Here is a 21,591-nt window from a genome sequence, read left to right as displayed (position 1 = left end):
GCTATCAGGTACTACACATAGCATGTGTTAGTTTGTTCTTCGCTGGTACTCCCTTACCTGTTTTAAAATTTCTTTCAGGTATACACCTCCACACTTTCATCTACACTAATTAGGCCTCTCACCCCCCACGGCACCAAACGGCATTTGGAATAAAAGATCTCCACCAAAGAGCCAATCATAGGGAGCCCATCAGGTATTGCAGCATCGACCTGACTAAGTGCAGCCCATATGATGAATCATGACACCTTGCCGGGTGTGTGAGGGCCCTATATTCTAAGAGGAGGAATCCTCATCCTCCTACACTTCATGACCACATAAAGCCAGTTTTCCCTTGTCTCGATATTAGGAACAGCATACCTTTTGTATATTCGTAATTCTAGCTAAACACAACATTGCATGGATATCGAAGGCTGTGCTGCTGCCCACAGTGGGCACACGGAAGCAAACAATGGATCATTGTGGGGCATTGAAACAGCGGTGTATTGTGCTAAGGGGTGCCCGCAGAAACACGCAAAGATATGGCAGTGGTGGGCGCACCACAGAGGCATAGATTTGGCACCGGTCCCTACAGTGAATTCCCTTCTTGACACAGAGATACGGCAATATGACGGTGGTCAAAGAGGCTCCTGGTTCCCTACTACATTCACGTATCCCCAATACAGCCACGTTTAGAATGTTGTTGATGAGAAGGATGGTGGATCTGATCTTAGTAATACATGCGTGTGCCGTTGGGGGTGGGAGACGGTGTCATGACGCCCCTTAGTGCAGTATGAATGCGGGCAGAATGGTATGTAAACTACAGGGTCCAGAATGCAACGTTCTTCTCCGGGGAAGTGGGACTGCCCATATAAGCCCATCTCCCTCAGAGATCCGGCGCTAGTCAATTAGAATTTTTGAGCCGTTAGTCCGTGGCTCGTTAGGAGCAGTCCATTGATCTACACAGCTGTTCAAGGGCTTTTCGAGGGGAGGCCATGGTGCCTTTCCCTGCTAGCGGTTACCAACGAGAAGAGTCCTGCCCACCTTTCTCCGATTCTCTCGGACATCCACGGAGCGGCAATCGGCTGTTCCAGAGATCGCTCACCACGAGAGAAGGACACCGCTACGATATCATAGTAAGCCGTATCATTTCCCTTGAGACTTTGCTTGTTTTCACGCCCCGGGAATCGGAACCTCTTCAAGGTTCTCTGTGCTTGCTGTACCTCATTGTTATGGGTAGTAGGCTTCCTGGGTTTACCTACTCACTTGAACCTTGTTTTTCTGCAAGGTGAGCAGGACTGCCTAACGCTTGTAGCTTCTTAATGGACTCTAGGGACGCATTATTTTCTCGCACTCTGACGCATGACTTGTATTCAGTTCAGCTCATTGCCTGTGAGAAGCATCACGCGTTACAGGAGCTCCTCATTCACAGACACTTGGTTGAGAAGATTGTGTCTGCTCCACCCTCTAATACTAGTAATGTGTGAGAAGTATAACACTGTGCATACTAATGCTTCCTGGGGGATTCATTCAGTTCAGCTAGCTCCCACTCTCAAGGAGAGAGTGGTTTCGAGCACACTGTTTATTTTGCTTCATTTCCACTGATTATCCTCCCTCTGACACCGGATTGGTTCAAACCAGCAAGAGACTGCCTTCCTTATTTTTTACCATTGCCTGTATGAGACCCTGAGTATGAGAATTGAATGTGAGTTGATTGATTAAGGGGGTTGTAGCCTTTTGATCGCCTTAGGGCAGATAAATTGCTGGGAGTCGTTAAATGCTTATAATTCTTATCCTTTTTCTCTCATACAGGGAGTCATCGTTCGCTTCTGGGATTCACATTGGAGGAGGTCAGGTTCTCATCAGACGAGGAGGCCTACGGGTAGTGGACCGCTACCTTTTATTTTCGTATCCCTTTTTTCCCCTTTCCCTTGCGTACTGCTGTACAGGGGAGGCTGTTCATGCTCCCTGTGGAGTATTGAAAGGGGAATTGGGAACTGTGCATCACCCCTGCTGGATCTGGATCAGAAGGTTAGTACTGGTAACCAGTCCTAGTCTGACAGACGGGTTGTTATTGCACTGCAAGTTTGGAAAGGCCATTTTGGCCATCATGTAACGTCAAAATAAAAATCAATAAGATGTGTTGTGAATAAAAAAAATCTTACTAATGGAGCCTAATAAGGATTACCCTAGTGCAAACTGTATAATCTATGGTTTGCCTCTTGGCTTTAGCACAGTGTCATAACAATATGCCCTTAAACGCCTATTGCCGTTAACACATGCTCTTCAGAATAAGTAAATAAGGCCTACTTGCTTTGTGATACCTTTTCCTTATAAACAGGCCACACCTAAGAAATCTGACATAACTTTTCCCAGTGAACAGATATGGCCTCTAGAATTTACCAATGGCTTGACACCGTATACGGAACAGGCCTACTCAAGTGTGCATAACCTGGCAACCATCATGCATACCCTTGTAAAATTACAAATATGAGCACATTTTCAGTTGGCAAAAAAATATACAACCCCTCTCAAAAGGTTCTAACAAGAATCAGCACCATAAAATTCTGCTCTCTAGGTTTGTCAGAGTGAGTGACCAACACCAAAAACCTTGCCCAATATGAGAATCTGTGAGATTGCATGCAACCAAATCTCTTTCTGTGGACATAATGTGTCAACAATTTATTGTTAGAGGCCTATTGGATTTACCATATGCTTTATGCAATAACCAAACAAGACCTACTTCCTTTGTGATAACATCTCATAACACACCAGCCAGGCCTATGACATCTGGCATAATAGTTCCCTGCACACCAGTTAAGCCTATTGCTGTTATTATTGGCGTATCACCATAATCAACTGAAGCCTAGCATACTGAGCATAATCTTCCTAACAAGGCAACCATCTGTCATAAAATTACAAATGTATACAAACTTACAGTTGGCAAAGCAAAATGCTCTCTCTCCTAAAAGGGCTAAATAAAAATTCACACAGTGCAATTTTCTGTAAGCATGGTTTGTCAGAGAGGGTGACCAACATCAAAAACCTTGGGTACTAAAGTAAATCTGTCAGATTCCATGTCACAAAAACCTATCTTTAGGCTTTAATTCAGAGTTAGAACAATCCACCCTTAAATGCCTATTGACTTCACCATATGCTTTTCACAATCAATAGGTCCGACCTACTGCCATTATCGTAACTTTTCATGATCAACAAACAGGCCTATAGCCTTTGTCACAGGCATGTCACCATAATAACAAACTCAAGCCTTCTATGCTGGTGTAAGCTTTCCACAAGATAACCATCTGGCATACAGTCCTACAAGTAAAAATGTATACACAATTACAGTTGGTAAAGAAAAAATACTAGCTCTCCAAAGAAAGCCTAAAAAGGATTATTGTAGTTCATATTTTTTATCCTCACAGTTTATTTGGGTGAATCACCAACAACAAAACCCTTGACTAGTGCGGTAACCTGTGAAATTCCATGTAACGAAATACCTGTCTACAGGCTTCAGCACAGTGTAATAACAATCCATCCTTAAAAGCCTGTGGTCTTAACACATGCTTTTCAGTTAAGTAGGTCAAACCTATTGGCTTTGTTATAACGTTTCATAACAGCCTTATAATTCCGAAAAACTTTTAATGTAGCCCTGGGTATCCCAAACTGCCCTCAAACAAAAATCCGCCTTCTGCAGTCTAAAGTTAATAGAAGGGGAGGATGCTGGGACTGTAATACATTCCTTATGGTTGCCCTCCTACTATCTATGCTGCTGCCTTAGAAAATAACACCATACATTATCTAGTTATCGAAGACACTTTTACAGCATTACGATGTCATGCATGTGCTCTGAAAGTTAGATCTCAGGCAACAGGATAAATAAAAAAAATGGTCACAGATTGGCCATCATTGTACATGTATGAACATATGCAGTTTCTATTAGTTAATTAAGGTCCCCAGGCCTTGGTTTTCTTCCAGAGTTAACATTATGAAGATACACCAAATGCCGCCTTCTATGGTTATAATGCTTTTAGTTCACATAGGAAGACTTGGCATCCTTGGTGTGGTTTTCTCTCTAACTTTTTGCCTTCAACCCTTCCGTTTTTGCTGACTTCATTTTGCTGGGCTTAGGACTTTGCATACTTTACCACTTCTAACCAAAACTAAAGGGCTTGTACTCTCACCTTAAAGCATGTTAGATTGGGTTATACTCAATTGGCATATTGAATTTACTTGAAAGTCCCTAGTAAAGTGGCACTAGCTGTTCCCATGGCCTGTAAATTAAATGATACTGGGGGCCGGCAGCAATGATTGTGCCACCCACTTAAGCAGAACTTTAAACATGTCTCAGGCCTGCTTTTGCAACCTGTGTGTTTGATGTTTTAAAATGGCCAATTCGACCTGGAAAAGTAGCCCTTTTGCCAGGTCCAAACCTTCTGTTTTAATACATATGTCACTCTTATGGTATGCCCTGGACAGCCCAGATGGCATAGTGCAATTTATTTCAAAAGTAGGACATGTGCTTTTAAGTTTTACATGTCCTGGTGGTGAAAAACTCTTAAATTCATTTTTCACTACTGCCATTCCCATAGGATAACTTTGGAGTTACCTTATTGCAGCTCATACGTGTAATTTCCAAATGGGAACAGTTAAATAGTTCATGTTTGGTGTCTTTTGAATATAAAATCCTTACTTTTGGTGAAGTCAAATTTTAAATTACAATTTTGAAAATGCCACTTGTAGAAAGTTGTCATGTTCTTGCCTCAGCCATTTGGTGACTACAGCCTGTCTCTGATCACATGGCTGGGTGTGGGTGACCGTTGTACTTTATGTGTTCCTCCTAGACAGCTACACACAATGGAGAGCTAAGATGTGACTGGATAGGCCATCACTTGCAAAATAGGAGGCAGGTGCTGGGTCTAAACTTTCAAAGGCTGTGGACCGTCTCCACACAAGGGGCTGCATATTCCCTGAAGTTAGTCTGCAGCCAGGGCCAGTAAGGCAGGGCACATATGCACTTCAAAGCCATGCCTTGAAAAACTTCTTCCCACTTCAAAGGCACAACTTGGTATATATACTGGACCTCAGAAACCACCGCTTCAATACACTTCGGGTCCTTTGGATACTCTACCAAGAAGAAGGAATGCTGTGCTGCTGAAAGGACTGACAATCTGCTGCTCTGAAGAACTCCAGCCCTGATGTGCTGACTTGCTTCCTGCTGCCCTCTTGCCTGGGCAAGAAGAACTGGACCTGCATCTATTGAACCCAGAATGACTCCAAGCGCTAGCTGGCCGGCCTCTTGATCTGACTGAAGCCTCATGGACAACAACAGGCTACCAACTGCCTGCCAAGTAGTGCCAGCCCAGTCCTCGACCCGTGGAAGTGGGCTTACGGTGCTGCGCCAGCTTCTGTGGATCAAGCGGAAGAGACATCTCCTCTGCTGCATGGCGCAAACGTGAGCAGAACCAATGCATCTTCCGTCCTGCGTGGATGGGACCTGTAGCAAAGACCCACATCGCCACTGCAGTCCATCAGAACCGCTACTGCATGACCCAACCTCGCTACAGGCTCTCAAATCCCTCCTCGATGGCAGCCTTGATGATGATGGATTCTGCTTCACAGCTCTTTGTAACTTATGCAATGCCCCACATCCTTGACGCCAGACATCGCAATAACAAGCCCTGTCATTGGGATCCTCGATGACGACGCAGGTCGTCGCATCACAGCCTCGCTGCATCTCAGAACAGGCACATTGCTTCTGCTTTGTGATGCATCTTTGAGGGGATCCTCGCAAAGCTCCGTAAACTAGAATTTAAGGCATTTTGGTCCACGGGCATAACTGGATCTCTGTAGCCGGCCTTGCACGACCAGGTATCCACAGTTCGTGCTTTGTGTTTTTGGCGCTATTTTTACTAAAATCTTTAAAATTGCATATCTCTGGTTTTACTGATTGGATCTGTCTTGTTTTGGGCTTGTTTTATTTATAAAAAAAAGCCCTGATGCTAAATCTTGTAATTGTAACCCTAATCATGTGAACCCTAACTTGTGCTTGGTTGGTCAGTATCAGTGTCGTGCCACTGGCTGCAGAGGACTCTAAGAAGGTTGTATACCTCCTGAAACCCCTCTACTCTAGTATCTACCCTGGGAGTCCTATTTATAGTAGACTTCTGCAATGTAGAGATATGCTACTTTCTTATCATCAAACCTAATGTCCCTAGCCAATGTGTCTAGTTTATACACCTGTGTGTTCATGTCAAAGTACTTGATAGCCCTCTCTAGGTGCTCAAGACCCTCAACATTAGCCAAGGGCTTATTCTTCAATATTTCCTTTTTAAGGTCGGCAATATCTTTGATTAGTTTCTGAACCTGTTCCAATGCTGTCTCAAACTCCAACACCACCTAATGTTGAGAGCAATTATTAGCTACAAAGCTAAAGTGTTCTTTACATTTCAGATTATCTATGAAAATAGCTTGTTCATTCGTCACCTGCAGACCGACCGGGATGGTATTGGACTGCAGATGCTTTGCCAGTAAATGACTGTGGAACCTAGGGTGGACAAATTCTTCTAAAGTCTTGCTAATTTATTCTTTTTATTATTTAGGGTAAGGTCAATCACAGAGGTAGCATGCTCCAGAAAACCTGACCCTGCTCATCCATGTATCAATCTGCTTATATAGTCCTCACTATGTGACAGAGCTTCCTTCTCTGGCATTTCTTTGCTTTAGAAAACCTGACGTAAAACAGTGCTGAATAAACTACAGTAGGAAGGGGATTATCGCAATGGGCAAAACCCTTGCAAGTGTGCACCTACTCTGAATACCCATTACATAACAACGGGGTGACTCAAAAGTAACCCGAGGACCTAGGTAATTTTTGATACCTAACAACAGTGGTCCAATAGGAAAGATCCACCAAACAGATAAAGTTAAATAAATCAACTTCTCCTGATTGCTGATCGTATCATTCATAATTGCCCCTTTCCCTAAATTCAGAAACCATATTGACCCCTCGTCCTGGAGTTAGATGAGTTGGGTTTTTCAAAAGCAATCAGGAGAAGTCGCTTTTTTAACTTTATCCGTTTGGTGGATCCTTCAATTGAACCACTGTTGTTACACATGTTTAATCAAAGAAAATATATTTTTGGGCTATCCTCAATGTTTTAGTCGTATCAACTTAATTCCGGTTTCCTTTTTTCATATCCATTATAGTCGGTTAATTCCAGCCTGGAAGCGTCCTTCCAGGGGTAATCCTTGAGCTCTGCTAAGGTTTGCCAAAGGGAAACATAATAGATACCTTGACCGGTTCCTTCAATGAAGACCTACATGTGGCTGTTGTGGTTGCTTTACTAGAATGATTGACCCTGAAGCTTCCCTTCAATACTGCAGTTCTGAACCAGGGGCTCAAGACTTTCACCATTGAAGGTCATAGGGGCCAATTCAGACACCCTGCAAAGTTTAGTTGAAATTGACCCTACCAGTCCATATGAACAGAGCACATACTGGACAGGTACAGCACTGGAACTTCACACTTCGAAAGTCGTGCAAAGGCTGGTTAAACCAAGACTGAGAGTGTTCGAAAGTATGTATACCAGAAGCACACACTCAGGACAACTGCGGCACAGACTGGAATGGGAATTTTGAAAAACATACGCCCAACCCAGAGGTCTCACCCATTCACAAAAGGAACACACATTGAGTGCGAGAGCGCAACATAGAGCCAACTCTGAGCCACCCAGTTATTTGCACCTATTACCCACATGGGTGGAGTGACAGGCTTCAGCTGACACTAGCATACCTTGAGGCGGAGGCGCTACTGTGCTAATATTCCTTCATCTTTGCCGTTTTCCGTCACTATCATAGCAGGAAATGCAAGCTACCTTATTAGGCCGACTGCCACTAGCGACTACACGGAAATTGAATATAATGGCCTATTGCAAAAAATGCAACATAACAGAATTAAAATGAAAGGTAATATTAGCACATTTTATTATTTTCGTTTGTGTAGCATCGAGTTTTAAAAAAAAACGAAAAGGAAACTTTTATTGAGCAAGAAACGAACAAAACAGAAGTCAAACTAACCATAACGCAGCATGTTCCATCAGCGATGATGGGATTTGACACCACTGAAATACTCTTTTTTGCTTTAAGTAGCTGTGTTTCTACAGGTAATGTCACTCGTTACACCTCGGGGCCGAATGATAACGCGCACCAGAAAGGGCTCTCCACCGAAATTGGGAAGCCAATAGTGCCATTAATCTGCAGGTTTATAGCTCGATCGAAGACATTTCCGTATTTCATGCCCATTTCAACTGATTGGATGCCGCGTCTTCGCTAAACGTCGAGACGTCTACTGTGTTTCATTGGGGAGAAACTGATTAAATGATATTACATGAAATTCCCCTAAACTGTTACCCTCAGTGACTTGGATGCATAAAAAGTGTACAGGAACACGCCGAATGAATGTTTTTGAAACAAACTATCAGGAAATTAGAACATAAAGGCGACAAGCAACCTACAGCTATTGCCTTTATCATTATTGAAAACATCAGCGAGAACATTGGATGAGACAGCACAGCCCCCTATAACTAAGAGAACAAGCAACAGCAGAGCCAGATCAGCACAGACCCCTATAACTAAGAGAACAAGCAACAGCAGTGCCAGAGCAGCACAGCCCCCTATAACTAAGAGAACAAGCAACAGCAGTGCCAGAGCAGCACAGCCCCCTATAACTAAGAGAACAAGCAACAGCAGTGCCAGAGCAGCACAGCCCCCTATAACTAAGAGAACAAGCAACAGCAGTGCCAGATCAGCACAGCCCCCTATAACTAAGAGAACAAGCAACAGCAGAGCCAGAGCAGCACAGCCCCCTATAACTAAGAGAACAAGCAACAGCAGTGCCAGAGCAGCACAGCCCCCTATAACTAAGAGAACAAGCAACAGCAGAGCCAGAGCAGCACAGCCCCCTATAACTAAGAGAACAAGCAACAGCAGTGCCAGATCAGCACAGCCCCCTATAACTAAGAGAACAAGCAACAGCAGTGCCAGAGCAGCACAGCCACCTATAACTAAGAGAACAAGCAACAGCAGTGCCAGATCAGCACAGCCCCCTATAACTAAGAGAACAAGCAACAGCAGTGCCAGAGCAGCACAGCCCCCTATAACTAAGAGAACAAGCAACAGTAGAGCCAGATCAGCACAGCCCCCTATAACTAAGAGAACAAGCAACAGCAGTGCCAGAGCAGTACAGCCCCTTATAACTAAGAGAACAAGCAACAGCAGTGCCAGAGCAGCACAGCCCCCTATAACTAAGAGAACAAGCAACAGCAGTGCCAGAGCAGCACAGCCCCCTATAACTAAGAGAACAAGCAACAGCAGTGCCAGAGCAGCACAGCCCCCTATAACTAAGAGAACAAGCAACAGCAGTGCCAGAGCAGCACAGCCCTCTATAACTAAGAGAACAAGCAACAGCAGTGCCAGAGCAGCACAGCCCCCTATAACTAAGAGAACAAGCAACAGCAGTGCCAGAGCAGCACAGCCCCCTATAACTAAGAGAACAAGCAACAGCAGTGCCAGAGCAGCACAGCCCCCTATAACTAAGAGAACAAGCAACAGCAGTGCCAGAGCAGCACAGCCCCCTATAACTAAGAGAACAAGCAACAGCAGTGCCAGATCAGCACAGCCCCCTATAACTAAGAGAACAAGCAACAGCAGTGCCAGATCAGCACAGCCCCCTATAACTAAGAGAACAAGCAACAGCAGTGCCAGAGCAGCACAGCCCCCTATAACTAAGAGAACAAGCAACAGCAGTGCCAGATCAGCACAGCCCCCTATAACTAAGAGAACAAGCAACAGCAGTGCCAGAGCAGCACAGCCCCCTATAACTAAGAGAACAAGCAACAGCAGTGCCAGATCAGCACAGCCCCCTATAACTAAGAGAACAAGCAACAGCAGTGCCAGAGCAGCACAGCCCCCTATAACTAAAAGAACAAGCAACAGCAGTGCCAGATCAGCACAGCCCCCTATAACTAAGAGAACAAGCAACAGCAGTGCCAGAGCAGTACAGCCCCTTATAACTAAGAGAACAAGCAACAGCAGTGCCAGAGCAGCACAGCCCCCTATAACTAAGAGAACAAGCAACAGCAGTGCCAGAGCAGCACAGCCCCCTATAACTAAGAGAACAAGCAACAGCAGTGCCAGAGCAGCACAGCCCCCTATAACTAAGAGAACAAGCAACAGCAGTGCCAGAGCAGCACAGCCCCCTATAACTAAGAGAACAAGCAACAGCAGTGCCAGAGCAGCACAGCCCCCTATAACTAAGAGAACAAGCAACAGCAGAGCCAGACAGCACAGCCCCCTATAACTAAGAGAACAAGCAACAGCAGTGCCAGAGCAGCACAGCCCCTAGTGCTGCACAAACAAAGATGGATTCTTTTTCTTTAAAGTAGGTGCACATGATTAGACTAGTTCCAGAAAATAAACAACTGATGCTGCAAAAAACACCAAAGGCCGCTTGCAGCAGTTCTAGAAAGAGCAGAACAAATACAAGGGCTAAAATTAGCACTAAAGCAGAGAAACCGAGAGCAATCACACCCTGGTGTAAAAATAAGGAACGACCTGTCCTGCATTGCATCTGCAGATAGTGTAGCATGTGATGGACAGGGCAGCGTGGAGGACAGCGCATCGCCTGTTAGAACAGGTACAGGTTCAACTCTTCGACACACCAAGCATGCTCATGTTTCTATTTAGCAAAATCAGATGCAGCTTTAGATATTCTCAATGAGGATAAGAATCACATCAGACAGTAGCGGCTCGCATAGGTAAGAGTGGTGGGGCTGGGCCGGGTGGGGGGTGGTGGCCACAGCGATGAGGCAAGCGCAAAGTAAGTGCTTTTATTTATTTTTTGATTTATTACTTATCACGTCGTCTGTTGACCTCCGCCACCCCCGCCCCACCGCTCTTACCTGTGCACACCGCTAATGACACCAGATGTACTGAGTGAACACATGGTTGAAGCCATACCCACCACATCAAGCTCCTTAGAACACTACAAATGGTTTCCTCAAGCTCGCTTCTGCTTGCAACATTTAACTAGATAGGTCTACAAGCAATCTCAGAAGACTTCTGAAGCCGCACTCTAGGTAACTAAGCTAAGGCCGTCATCATGCTTTTAATATCGACTACATGCATTCATCATGTGTGGTGGAGCAAGTTAGAGCTGACGAAATTACAAGCACAGTGGTTGTGTGGGCATGGGGGACCCTGCAGTTTTGACACCCCAAAATTTGCCTAAGCAGGATTGCCCACAATTCGATGAATTGGAGAGAGTGTTAGTCCTCAGTTTCATAAGGCAATGTGTCGCTGAGGTCAGGCACCTCCCAACTCATCAAAAATCAGAATTACAGTCAATTAAGTAAAAGGGCCCACTCAATAACTGGGTTCTAGATCCGCAGAACCTTTAAAGGGTTTTATCACCGAAGTAAGCCGATACAGAGTCAATGTCATGAATGCTCTCAGCAAGTAGGGCATTAAAAAGAAATGCAAAATCAAATTTTCAGCTTCTAAGTGGGCAGCAAAATCAAGAGAGAAGCGGACAGTATCCCTAGTAGCACAGGAAAGATCACTGGCTCACCCCAAAAAGCGAGGGTTTTATATATTATTTTCACATATGGAATTAGTAAAACTGCAGATTCATCATGCATTACATTCTTAGCAAATAAGAAGACAGTTCTGTTAAACATCATTATGCCTTATAACCAAAGCACTCTCCCCCCTACATGAATATTGATTCTGCCCACTCTATGCTAGTGTGAAATGGAGATGGTGGAACAGACTAGATACATGACAACGGCAAGTTATTGTTAAGGAATAGGGTACGGTGAGCTAGTGGAAGGTCCTTGAATCAAAGCTACCGTTGTGTGACTGGTCTGCGGAAGAGATTTGTCGAGGACGGCATGAACAATGACAATCAAAATACACATACATGATTCTGCTCAATTAGGTGCTGCAAAAATAATGAACAGTAGATGTGCAGGGGGGAGACAGGAGAGCTATTTATTTTGAACAATAGGCTCCTAGGCCCTAATTGAAGACGAGTTAACAAAGGTCAGGAAAACACACTTCTATATATCACAGGAAGTTCCTTTTTAGAAGAAGCTGTACTATATCAGCGTGTGTAAGTTTATTCTAAGGAAAAATCACAATCTGCAAGTGTTTTATATTGAACAAAAACATTAATGCTCAAACATACTCCTTGCTTGTACCTGACTTGTGGGTATTCCTTGTCACTGCCCCAAGCACGGACTAAGCCTCCCACAGGTCTCTGCCTTCTACGGTAGCTGAAGCCTCTCAGTTAGTATCAATGACGAGGAATCTCGACCTCCGCCCCTTATCACAAGTTTGAGCCTGACAGGCAGCAGCAGCCATCCAATGAGGGGTGAGGGGAGGGCAGAACGGAAGCTGCCACCTGTCTCTGCCGTCCACTTCCCCCCAGTCCTTGGTACATTGCATCTCCTGTGATGATCCTGGTAGTGTTAGGTCTGCCCACTAGCTCCAAGGCAAAGTTTTATCTTGGTTAGATCCCAGACACACCCAGAGCAAGGCCTGCATGGAGTGTCAGGAGAGAGCTGTTTCTTGAGCATCACTTAAGAATAGCACTGTGTGGTGACCCCACAGGATTTAACTAAGTAACTGACCATCTTTATGAAGAAGGAGCAAGTGCCGCTACAGTGGGCAAAACTGAGGGGCACTCAGGGAATGTAATGCAAGCAAGAGGAAAGGTGCACATGATATGTGGATGTGTGTCCCCGTTTATTTATTTGTAGAGTTTTATGTAACGCAAACTAGACCCGAAGGCATCAGAGCGTTTCACAAACATTGCATAGCAGTAATTATAGGTTTACAGATTAGGTGGACATAGAAGCCAAACAATAGCGGTACATTACGAGACATATGCCAACACGGTTATCAGGAGCTGGCACAGTTTCTGAGGTAGAGACAGTACTTGACTGACATGTATGGATAACTTTAGGATCAGAAGCTGTTAGAAATGGGGCTCTCTAGTTGGCAAGGGTTTGCACCTTTGTCCAAGTAGGGACCCTTCCTTCTAGTCAGGATAAGGGAGTTACACTCCTAAAATAACCCCTGCTCACCACCTTGGATGCTTGGCATGAGCAGTCAGGCTTATCTGAGAGGCAGAGTGTAAAGCATTTGCACATAACCAACAGTGATGCAGGGAAGACACTACAAAAGGACAACACGCCAGTTTAAAAAAATATCCAATAGTTTTATATATCCAAAACAAGACCAAAATGATAAGAATTCAACATACAGTACTTAAAAATATATACTTTGCAAGATATCCTTAAACTTGCAGAAATACTTCAAAAACACAGTCCCTATGAGCCAGTAGCTCCGCCTCTGAGATAAGCCTGACTGCTTGTGCCAAGCTACCAAGGGGTTGAGTTATTTCAGGAGTGTAACTCCCTTACCCTGACTAGAAGGAAGAGTCCCTACTTGGGCAAAGATGCAAACCATTGCCAACTAGAGACCCCCATTTCTAACAGTAGCTGATATATTTTTTAGGTACATACAACACATACATAAAATTATTGCTTAGCATTGCATAGATATATTGGTACAGGGTTAGATAGCGAGAAAGTAGGCCTGTGTAAGGTCAAATAACCATGGGTTGCGATCTATAGTCAAATGGAAGGGATAGATTCTAGAGATGGCCTTCAAATATACATATTATTTTAACAACTCATATTTTAGCAGAGCATATTGAGGAGGGCACACAGACACAATGACAGAGTTCAGGAAAAGAAAAGGATCCATTAGGATCAATAACATACATTTTTTAAGAAGATACAACACAAAAGATGTATAAATGGTGTTCTAGCAGTGCATAGATACATTTACATGGTGTTACATGGGGAGAAAGGTGAGCGTACATGGGGCCAAATAAGAGAACTGGATTGCGGCCTGCAGTCGAGTGAAAGGGCGACGTAGGTCAGGAGAAGCAAGGCGAGAGCCCCATTTGAGGCATGGGGGAGTGGACCATCAGAGATTTCCCCAGAATCATGGTCCTGGCCTAGATCTTGGCTTAGTGGATGGCACAGTGGGCCAGTTTTAGGGGTGAGGGTTTAGATATTTGTTGAGGAGACAGAGTTTCAATTTCGACTTGAAGTGGGGGAAGGACTGATTGCTGTGTAAGTCTTGAAGCAGAGTGTTCCAGATTCTGAGGACATTAACTGAGAAGGAGCAGGATTGGGATTTTTCTTTCTTGAATTTTGGCGGGATCAGGGGAAGGCTGTTTGAACTTCAGAGCTGCCTTTTTTTACCTGCTTTATCTGAGAGGTTGAGTGGTTTATCCATGTGTAAGGCCTTGTGAGTTATGCAAGCAGTTTTGAAAATAGCTCTTGCCTCTATTGGAAGCCAGCTGAGTTGTTCGAGAGTGGGAGGGATGTGGTCCTGGTGCCTCTCTCCTGATAGTAGCCTGGCTGCAGTATGAAGTGTGGCTTTCAGAGAGGCAAGGTATGCTTTTGGGGAGTCCGTGAATACAGCATTGCGATAGTCCAACTTGGGGACGACAAGAGCTTGCACCACAGTCCTTGGGCCGTCACTGGGTATGAAGGGTTTGACTTTATTTTAGGTGCTTAAGTGCGTAGCGGGCACTCTTCGTGGAGGTGTTGATGTGTTCCTTCATGCTTAGGGTGTCTGTCGAGTGTGATTCCCAGGGATTTAACAGGGTCAGAGATGGACAGTTTGCAGTTTAGTGCACTGAGGTTGTTGAGCCATTGCGCTGTGGTAAGGGGTTGTTTTTCTTTGGGCTGGATGAGGAAGAATTCTATTTTCAACAGATTATCCTGAGCACCAGGGAATGTACGAAGAAAGTGTGAAAAATCACAAGAGTCCAAGCGTTAAAGTGTTATCTTCTCAGATCCCTTCCATCTTCTCATCCAAAACAGTAAGGGTCCGAGTGTGTGATATTTCACCTGTGCACTGGAGAGTACTCCTTGAACTGTCCCGGACGGCGTGGTAAACACTCTTGTGATTTTTCTAAAAGCCCTGATGAAGTCAGTGATGTACACTCATCAACTCTGACGAAACACGTGTTGGCTGTGGCTATATGAAGAATATTTTGTGGTTTCTGAAGACGGGAAACTGTGGTTCTGAAGAAGTTTTATTGAAATAAACCAAATTAAGAACAAAAAGAACTGGACACACTTACTTCTTACATTTTCTGGTGCTCAGGATAACCTGTTGACTGTTTTTGGACTGGATGTTTCCAATCCACATATGTGGGCAATAGTGGATCACCAAGTTAGAGACTTGTTATGTTTGACAGTGGGGGAATAGTAAAAAAGTTTGCCACAAAGGCCCTGCCACATTCCGGTTTAGAGGAGTTCTACTTTGTTGGGGTTGAGTTTGAGGTGGTTTCTGGCTAGCCAGGATTTCACTATGTGTAGGGTGATGTTTAGGTGTTGGATGTCACTGACTGATGAGATTTTCATGTAGAGTTGGGTGTCATTCGCATAGAAGTAAAACCAATGGGGATGATGGACGGAGTGTTGAACATTGCAAGCACTCACCCACAGTCAACTGATCTGGGTTTAATCCATCATCATTCTTTAGCTCACTCCGCCACCCCAGTTCAGACATGGCCATATGCAAATCAGTCTGACCCTGTGCCTCACGGGAACACTCCAGCCCAAACTGCCAAGCCATGTCTCCCCTGGACCAAAAACAAGCATCCTGGGACCGGTTTCTGGCTAATCAGCCATTATCAGGACCTCTGTACTGGGGTGAATGTATGACATTGTTCTGCATTCTGTCCATCAACTGTTGTTTTTGCATTCGCACAGAAGTGGCAGGCAATTCCAGCTTGCTTCAAGATCATTGCAAGATGTTCCATGTAGAGGTTAAGTAATGCCAGAGATGGGGTTGACTCTTGTCGGGACACCCAGTGAGACTGGAGTTGCCTCAGAGGTTTCATTGTTGAATTTGATTAGCTCTGTCCGCATACTTAGTAAAAAGGCGAACCATTGAAGGACAGTTCCTTTGATGCCAACTCTTTCGAGAGGGTATTTTGGAGGATGTTGTGGTTGACAGTATTGAAAGAGGATGATAGTCCAAGAGGACTAGGAGGCATGCCTGTCCATCATCAAGTGCTCTGTGGAGATCATCTTCGATGTTAAAAATGGCTGTTTATTCACTGCAGCCTTCCCTAAAGCCTGACTGGAAGGTATTGTATAGGTTGTATTTTTCAAAGTGGGTATTGAGTTGAGTGAGAACACATTTTTCGATGTTTTTGGCGAGGAGAGGGAGGTTAGTTATGGGTCTGAAGTTATTGAGGTCATTTTGGTCAGTGGCCATTTTTTTGATGAGGGAGGTTCCTTGGCCGAGTTTAAGGGGGGGCCGGCATGGATCAACTCGATAGCGAGGAATTGATGATTTTGGCCCATACAGGGGAGAGAATGTGGCTGAACACTTTTACAAGAGTCGGCGGAAAAGAGTCTGAGATGTGAGATGTAGGCTTCATTTTCTCGAGTATTTTGCAGACTTCTACTTCAAGGACTGGGTAGAATTCAGACCAGGGTGCATTGTTTTTCAGTCAAAGGGAGTTGGAAGGCTGTATTGAGGGGTGGGGAGGCTGTGTTGAGGTGAGACAGGAAGACAGGTAGTCTTAGGCAGACAGTCTATATCCCCGGGGGCATCTATGATGCAAGGTAGGGAGGTGATAGGCTCAAGAGAGAGTTCAATACCAGAGACTTTTTCAGAGAAGAATCAAGCAAATTTTTCAAATTCTTTTGTAGAATTGTTGTTTGCATGTTGAGAGAAAGATGATGTTTGCTGCTTGATGATTTTGAATAGTTCTTTGGGCCTGTTCTTTGACTGATCCAGTTGTTATAGGATAAAAGGAGGATTTCTCTCTGAAGATAAGTTTTTTATATTTAAGGTGTTTAGCTGGTGGATCAAGAGATTGCATTCGGATGGTTGCTTTTGCCAGGATCTTTCCGCTGAATGTAGTTGATGCCTTTCATTGTTGAGGTTGTTATTAAACCAAGATCTGGAGGGGATACTTCTTGACTTAAGTTTTAGCGGTGCGACTGCTTCCATGAGGTCTGTCATTTTTGTGTTGTAGTGAATGGTGAGGTCGTTGGTGTAGGAGAGGTCAGGAGGGGGCAGTATTTGGGAGTTGACAAGTATTTCTAACTCTTCATGAGGGATATGGTGGATGCTCCTTACCCAGCGCCTAGGATGCCTGGGTTTAAGGCAGGTCTCTGGGTGGAAGGTATTGAGTTGAAAAAGTATTAGATGATGGTCGGTCAAGTCGGATGGAAGGATAGAGTGAAAGGATAGTGGTTCATGCTTAGAGATGAATACGTCGAGGGTAGAGCCCTTGTTGTGGATTTGATCCTTGTAGTGCTGGGTGAGATCGTTTGCTTCCAAGAGAGAGGTAAGGGTTTGTACTGGGGGATATTTCATTTTGTTCAGGTGAAGGCGAAGGTCACCTAATATAATGTCAGTATTGTCCTCTAGGGAGGTTAGTAAGATTAGGTCAGCTAGATCTTCAAGGAATCTAGGGTTATCGCCTGTAGGGTGAAAAATGAGATTAAATGTAATGGGGTTGGGGCCTTTTGCGGAAAGATTAACTCCTAAGTATTCAAAGGAGAGGTCGTTGGTTGTTTGGAAGAGTGTCAGGCAAAGATAATTTTTGAGTATAACGGCAATTCTTCCCCCCTGCGACCCTGGCGGTGACTGCGGATGATTGATAAACCCTGTGGGATGAGGAGGTCGATGTAAGGGGCTGAGGGATATTTTAGCAATGTTTCCATGAGAAAGCATATGTCGATGTTGTGTTGGAGGATAGCATATGCTATCTCAGTGGCATGTCTGACTGCTGGTTGACAGTTCAGCAGCAGGCATTGAGATGAAGGTGGTGAATTTGACGTGGGTAAACTAGGTTGGATGGTGGTTAGATACATGGGTGGCCTGGGCGGGCAGGAGGCGTTCCGGGTCCAATTTGAGTTGATGACAACCGGGATCTTGTGGTGGCCTGACTGGTTGGGGCATTGCTCAGTAGATTCACAGCTTGCTGTGACAATCCTGCAGTGTTGCTTTTGGTGTTAGGGTACTAGTGCGTATGGGAGGTGGATTCATTGGCGGTGTGGTCTGTGGGGTCAGAATGGGTAAGATATGCAGGGCTGGATACCGACATAGATGTAAGGTGTTGGGGGTGAAGTTCTTAGCCCTCACCTCCATGCTAAGGGATGAGATTTCTTATAGGATGGTGTCGACTCTTAGTTCTAAGCGGGCTATTGTAAGGAGTAGCCGAAAGGTGGCTAAACGTTCTAGGAAGAGGGGGGTGTATAGGAGCACATCCGAGTCCAGATTGGAGGCTGGCTGGGAAAGAGCCAGCCTGTTTGGGTTGGTAGGTTGTGAGGGGGAGAGTGCGGGAGATAGTTATGGATGGGCAGTTGATGAGAGACGTGGGGGAGGAAAAGGTAACTCTGTTAATGTTGTCGTAGGGTCCTGACTTCCGACGTTGTGGGGTGAGGAACGTGGCACATTCGGGGTGTCAGAGTGATGTGTAGAAGGGTTAGAGGGCTGCTCGGGTGGTGGATGGGCTGGAAGGCGGTGGTGGGGTTGGACCTCTGTGGAGGAGGGGGGGGAGATCTAGGGCCTGATCTGTGGAGAGGTTGGTTTCCTGGGAGAGGGGAGGGAGGAGAGGGGAGGGACAGACAGCAAGGAGTTGCAGCGAATGGGGAAGTGATGGCCAAAAATGGCTAGATTTTGTTCAGAGGCTTGGATTAGTATGTTCCCAGAACTATAAATGGTTATGGACATTTCCCCTCTGAAGGATTGCAATGGGGATATGTCAAGCTTTACTCCATAAGTGAATTTGGTAGTGTTGATTATGTGGAGGTGTTGATGGAAGTTCATTCTCCATTTCGTGGGTTTCTTTGTTTAGAAGATGAAGAAGTCCATTTCTCGATCCCCATGGGACTGTAGTAGATATTTGTTATTAGTGTTTCAGGGTGATCTTTGAGAAAGTTATGCTTGAATTTCATTGTGGCAGGTTTGGACAGGTTTCCTGGGAATCTGATGCAGAATGAGTTGGGGCCGTGTCTTTCCATGGGGGGGTTGCTGTGGGCCCTAGTTGAGATGTTCTATTAAAAGGAATGGTCTGACATTCAGAATTGGGTTCTGTCAGCCGTTGGGAAGGAAGGCTACAGTTACTTTTGAGGAGTTGCATGCACGCTAGATACTGTAGGGAGCAGGCAGTGCCAATGTCCACATACACTGTGTTGGCTAGTGGACAACAATAATTAACAGCGGAAACCCAGGCACATTTGTAAATTATGTTTAAGATTATCAGCGTGTTCCCTGGCATGTGTTAAATATTATATAATTATGGTTACAATATATACCGTAAAAGATAGCCACAGGTAACACTGTGTTCAAAAATCTGTAAGCATGCAGGATAAAGGTGGACAGTATATACTTAAGGTTACAATATATGCCATACAAGATAGGCACAAGTAACTCTGTGTGTAACATGCAGGAGACATACAGAGTAAGAGTCAACAGTCCAAAGGTCTGATGTCATTGTGCTTGGGGATAGCCCAAACAGACAATTTTCTACTGAGTAGTAGCCCAAAGGATTGGTGCAGTAAGCGGGGTAGCCCAACTTCCGTAGTAAGAGGTAGCCCGAGCTCAGAGGATGAAATCCGATCAAAAAGTCTCAGCTCAGGGCAACAAATTAGTGTACCACAGCCCAGTCAGCCACCTTCGCTCCCTATGCATTGATCCAGTCTCCCATGGGGAAAACAGTGTTCAGATAGGCCAGACTCCAGACTGTGGGGTGCACATATGGGCTATCTCTTCCAGCAACAGGACAAACCAAGATGTCAGTCTTCTCTTTCTCCATAGGCTTTCGCTTTCCCTCTTTGCCTCTTCCTTTCCCCTTCTTTTTGTTTTAAAACTCTTTTATTAACATAGCTCATAAGACCATTCAATGACATATAGTATTCAGAAGGCATGACAGGGAATAGCTGTACATTTAACTAATAAAGACACAGGAGGACACAAGTGAGAAACGTCATTGCTGTAGTCAAACCCCCGACCTCCCCTCCGTTTCACTGTATTTCGACCAGGGTCCCCACACTTTCCTCCATTTCTTAATACAGCCCCTACTTTTATATATAGTCTCTTCGGCCCGTTTTTTCCTTCGATTGGGCCAGGTCACTTCTATCGAGACGGGAGCCAGGTGACCCACAATCAGGGAGGTGGCGGGTGGCCTTCCCCCTTCGCTGTGCTGCCGGAGGGGAGCGGAGGGTGTCGATCTCGCAAGAGCTCAGCCTCTCGAACAACACAAGTGCATTTGAGTATCTGTGTACATGTGTGGTTTGAGCAAGTGTGCGTCACTATCTTAATTGAATATGTGCTGAAAGAAGTGTTTATTTCGGAGTGTGTGTCTGCAGCGATAGAGGGGTGGGTCCCTTCAGCTCCCTGTGATATGGTAGCCTTCACTGGCATTATGGTGAATATTCCTGGCATTGTAGTAGCCATTCAAGGATATTTATTCCCTTTCCAAACATTTATGGAGTCCATCCCGGCTCTGCTAGTATGCAGCTATATCACATTGCTTTACTAAGAACCAAGCTAAACGGCAGCAGAAAGCTGTACATCGTCAAAGAAAAGCATAAAGTTAATGGGTTGGGCATAGTTACCCTGTTCTGATCTAGTGTTCCTTAAAAAGGGGAGTTTTCAACTCTATCCTAAATTGAAACAGCTTTAGGACAGTCTTGATGGATATGAGAATGTTGGTTATATACGGCATGATGGGGGGCATACCTACAACCTTCATGTTAAATGTATGATGAGAATACTTAACAGAAATTAGATTATAAAAAACTCCATTTACTAAAAACTGAGAGCAACTGTTGGTGTTAAATGATGGGATGTTGAGAAATTAATAACCTTATACTCATTAAATAAATTTTAAAAAAATAAGCGGAAATACTATATTTGAGATTGAAATTACTTTGAATCTTCAGAAAAAGTTCTACTAAAGTGGGACCCAAAGTAGTTAATTAATTTACTGAAAATGAAAAGCTAATTTAAAGGACAACATTAATCTAACATGAATCTAATAGAAAATGTCAAGCAGATGCTTTGCGAAAATTAATTTATTTACTAAAAAATGACAACCTGGTATTTAACGAAGTAATTCATTGGCTTTTGTTTTAAGATAACAGCATGCTGATATTTGTGATCAATGTGTCTGTTCTTCTAAAAACACATTTACAGTTTTTATTACATTTTTTATCACTATTTTAAAAACATATTTGCGGCCGGAGCCTGTAAGATTGGTGTAACCTAAAACATGTCTGTTATGTGACCTTCAAAGGTCTCTGTAACCATATTCTATTTGAACGTATAACCTCTATCTAACTGAGGGATAGCTCTTCTTCTCATGGCCTTAGAGTGTGGGATCAGCGTAAAATTTCATTTCACCATTCTCCAGGTTCACTGTAGATTCTCAATAATCTTACAATACTGGACTGAGAATCTATTTGAAAGGAGGACACTAAGAAAGAAAGTTGATAA

General features: G+C 44.4%; 2 protein-coding genes across 6 annotated transcripts in view; one reads left to right on the top strand and one right to left on the bottom strand.

Moving 5' to 3' along the window:
- CRTAC1 (cartilage acidic protein 1) overlaps window positions 1-21,591 on the bottom strand; it is a 1,509,269-nt gene that overhangs the window by 1,069,535 nt on the left and 418,143 nt on the right. The gene's annotated exons all lie outside the window — the stretch shown is intronic.
- LOC146867580 (dynamin-binding protein-like) overlaps window positions 1-21,591 on the top strand; it is a 220,977-nt gene that overhangs the window by 63,813 nt on the left and 135,573 nt on the right. For all 4 annotated transcript variants that reach the window (XR_014961793.1, XR_014961792.1, XR_014961794.1 and 1 more), the window contains exon 2: window positions 1,789-2,007. Coding sequence is in view for 1 of the 4 variants with exons in the window: in XM_085606344.1 (XP_085462470.1) it covers window positions 1,789-2,007 (219 nt within the window). In the remaining 3 variants the exon portion in view is untranslated. The remainder of the gene's footprint in view (window positions 1-1,788; window positions 2,008-21,591) is intronic.

The sequence above is a fragment of the Triturus cristatus genome, chromosome 1_2 (genome assembly GCF_964204655.1).
Source record: "Triturus cristatus chromosome 1_2, aTriCri1.1, whole genome shotgun sequence".
Classification (NCBI taxonomy): Eukaryota; Metazoa; Chordata; class Amphibia; order Caudata; family Salamandridae; genus Triturus; species Triturus cristatus.
This window is presented reverse-complemented; position numbering and strand designations above follow the sequence as displayed.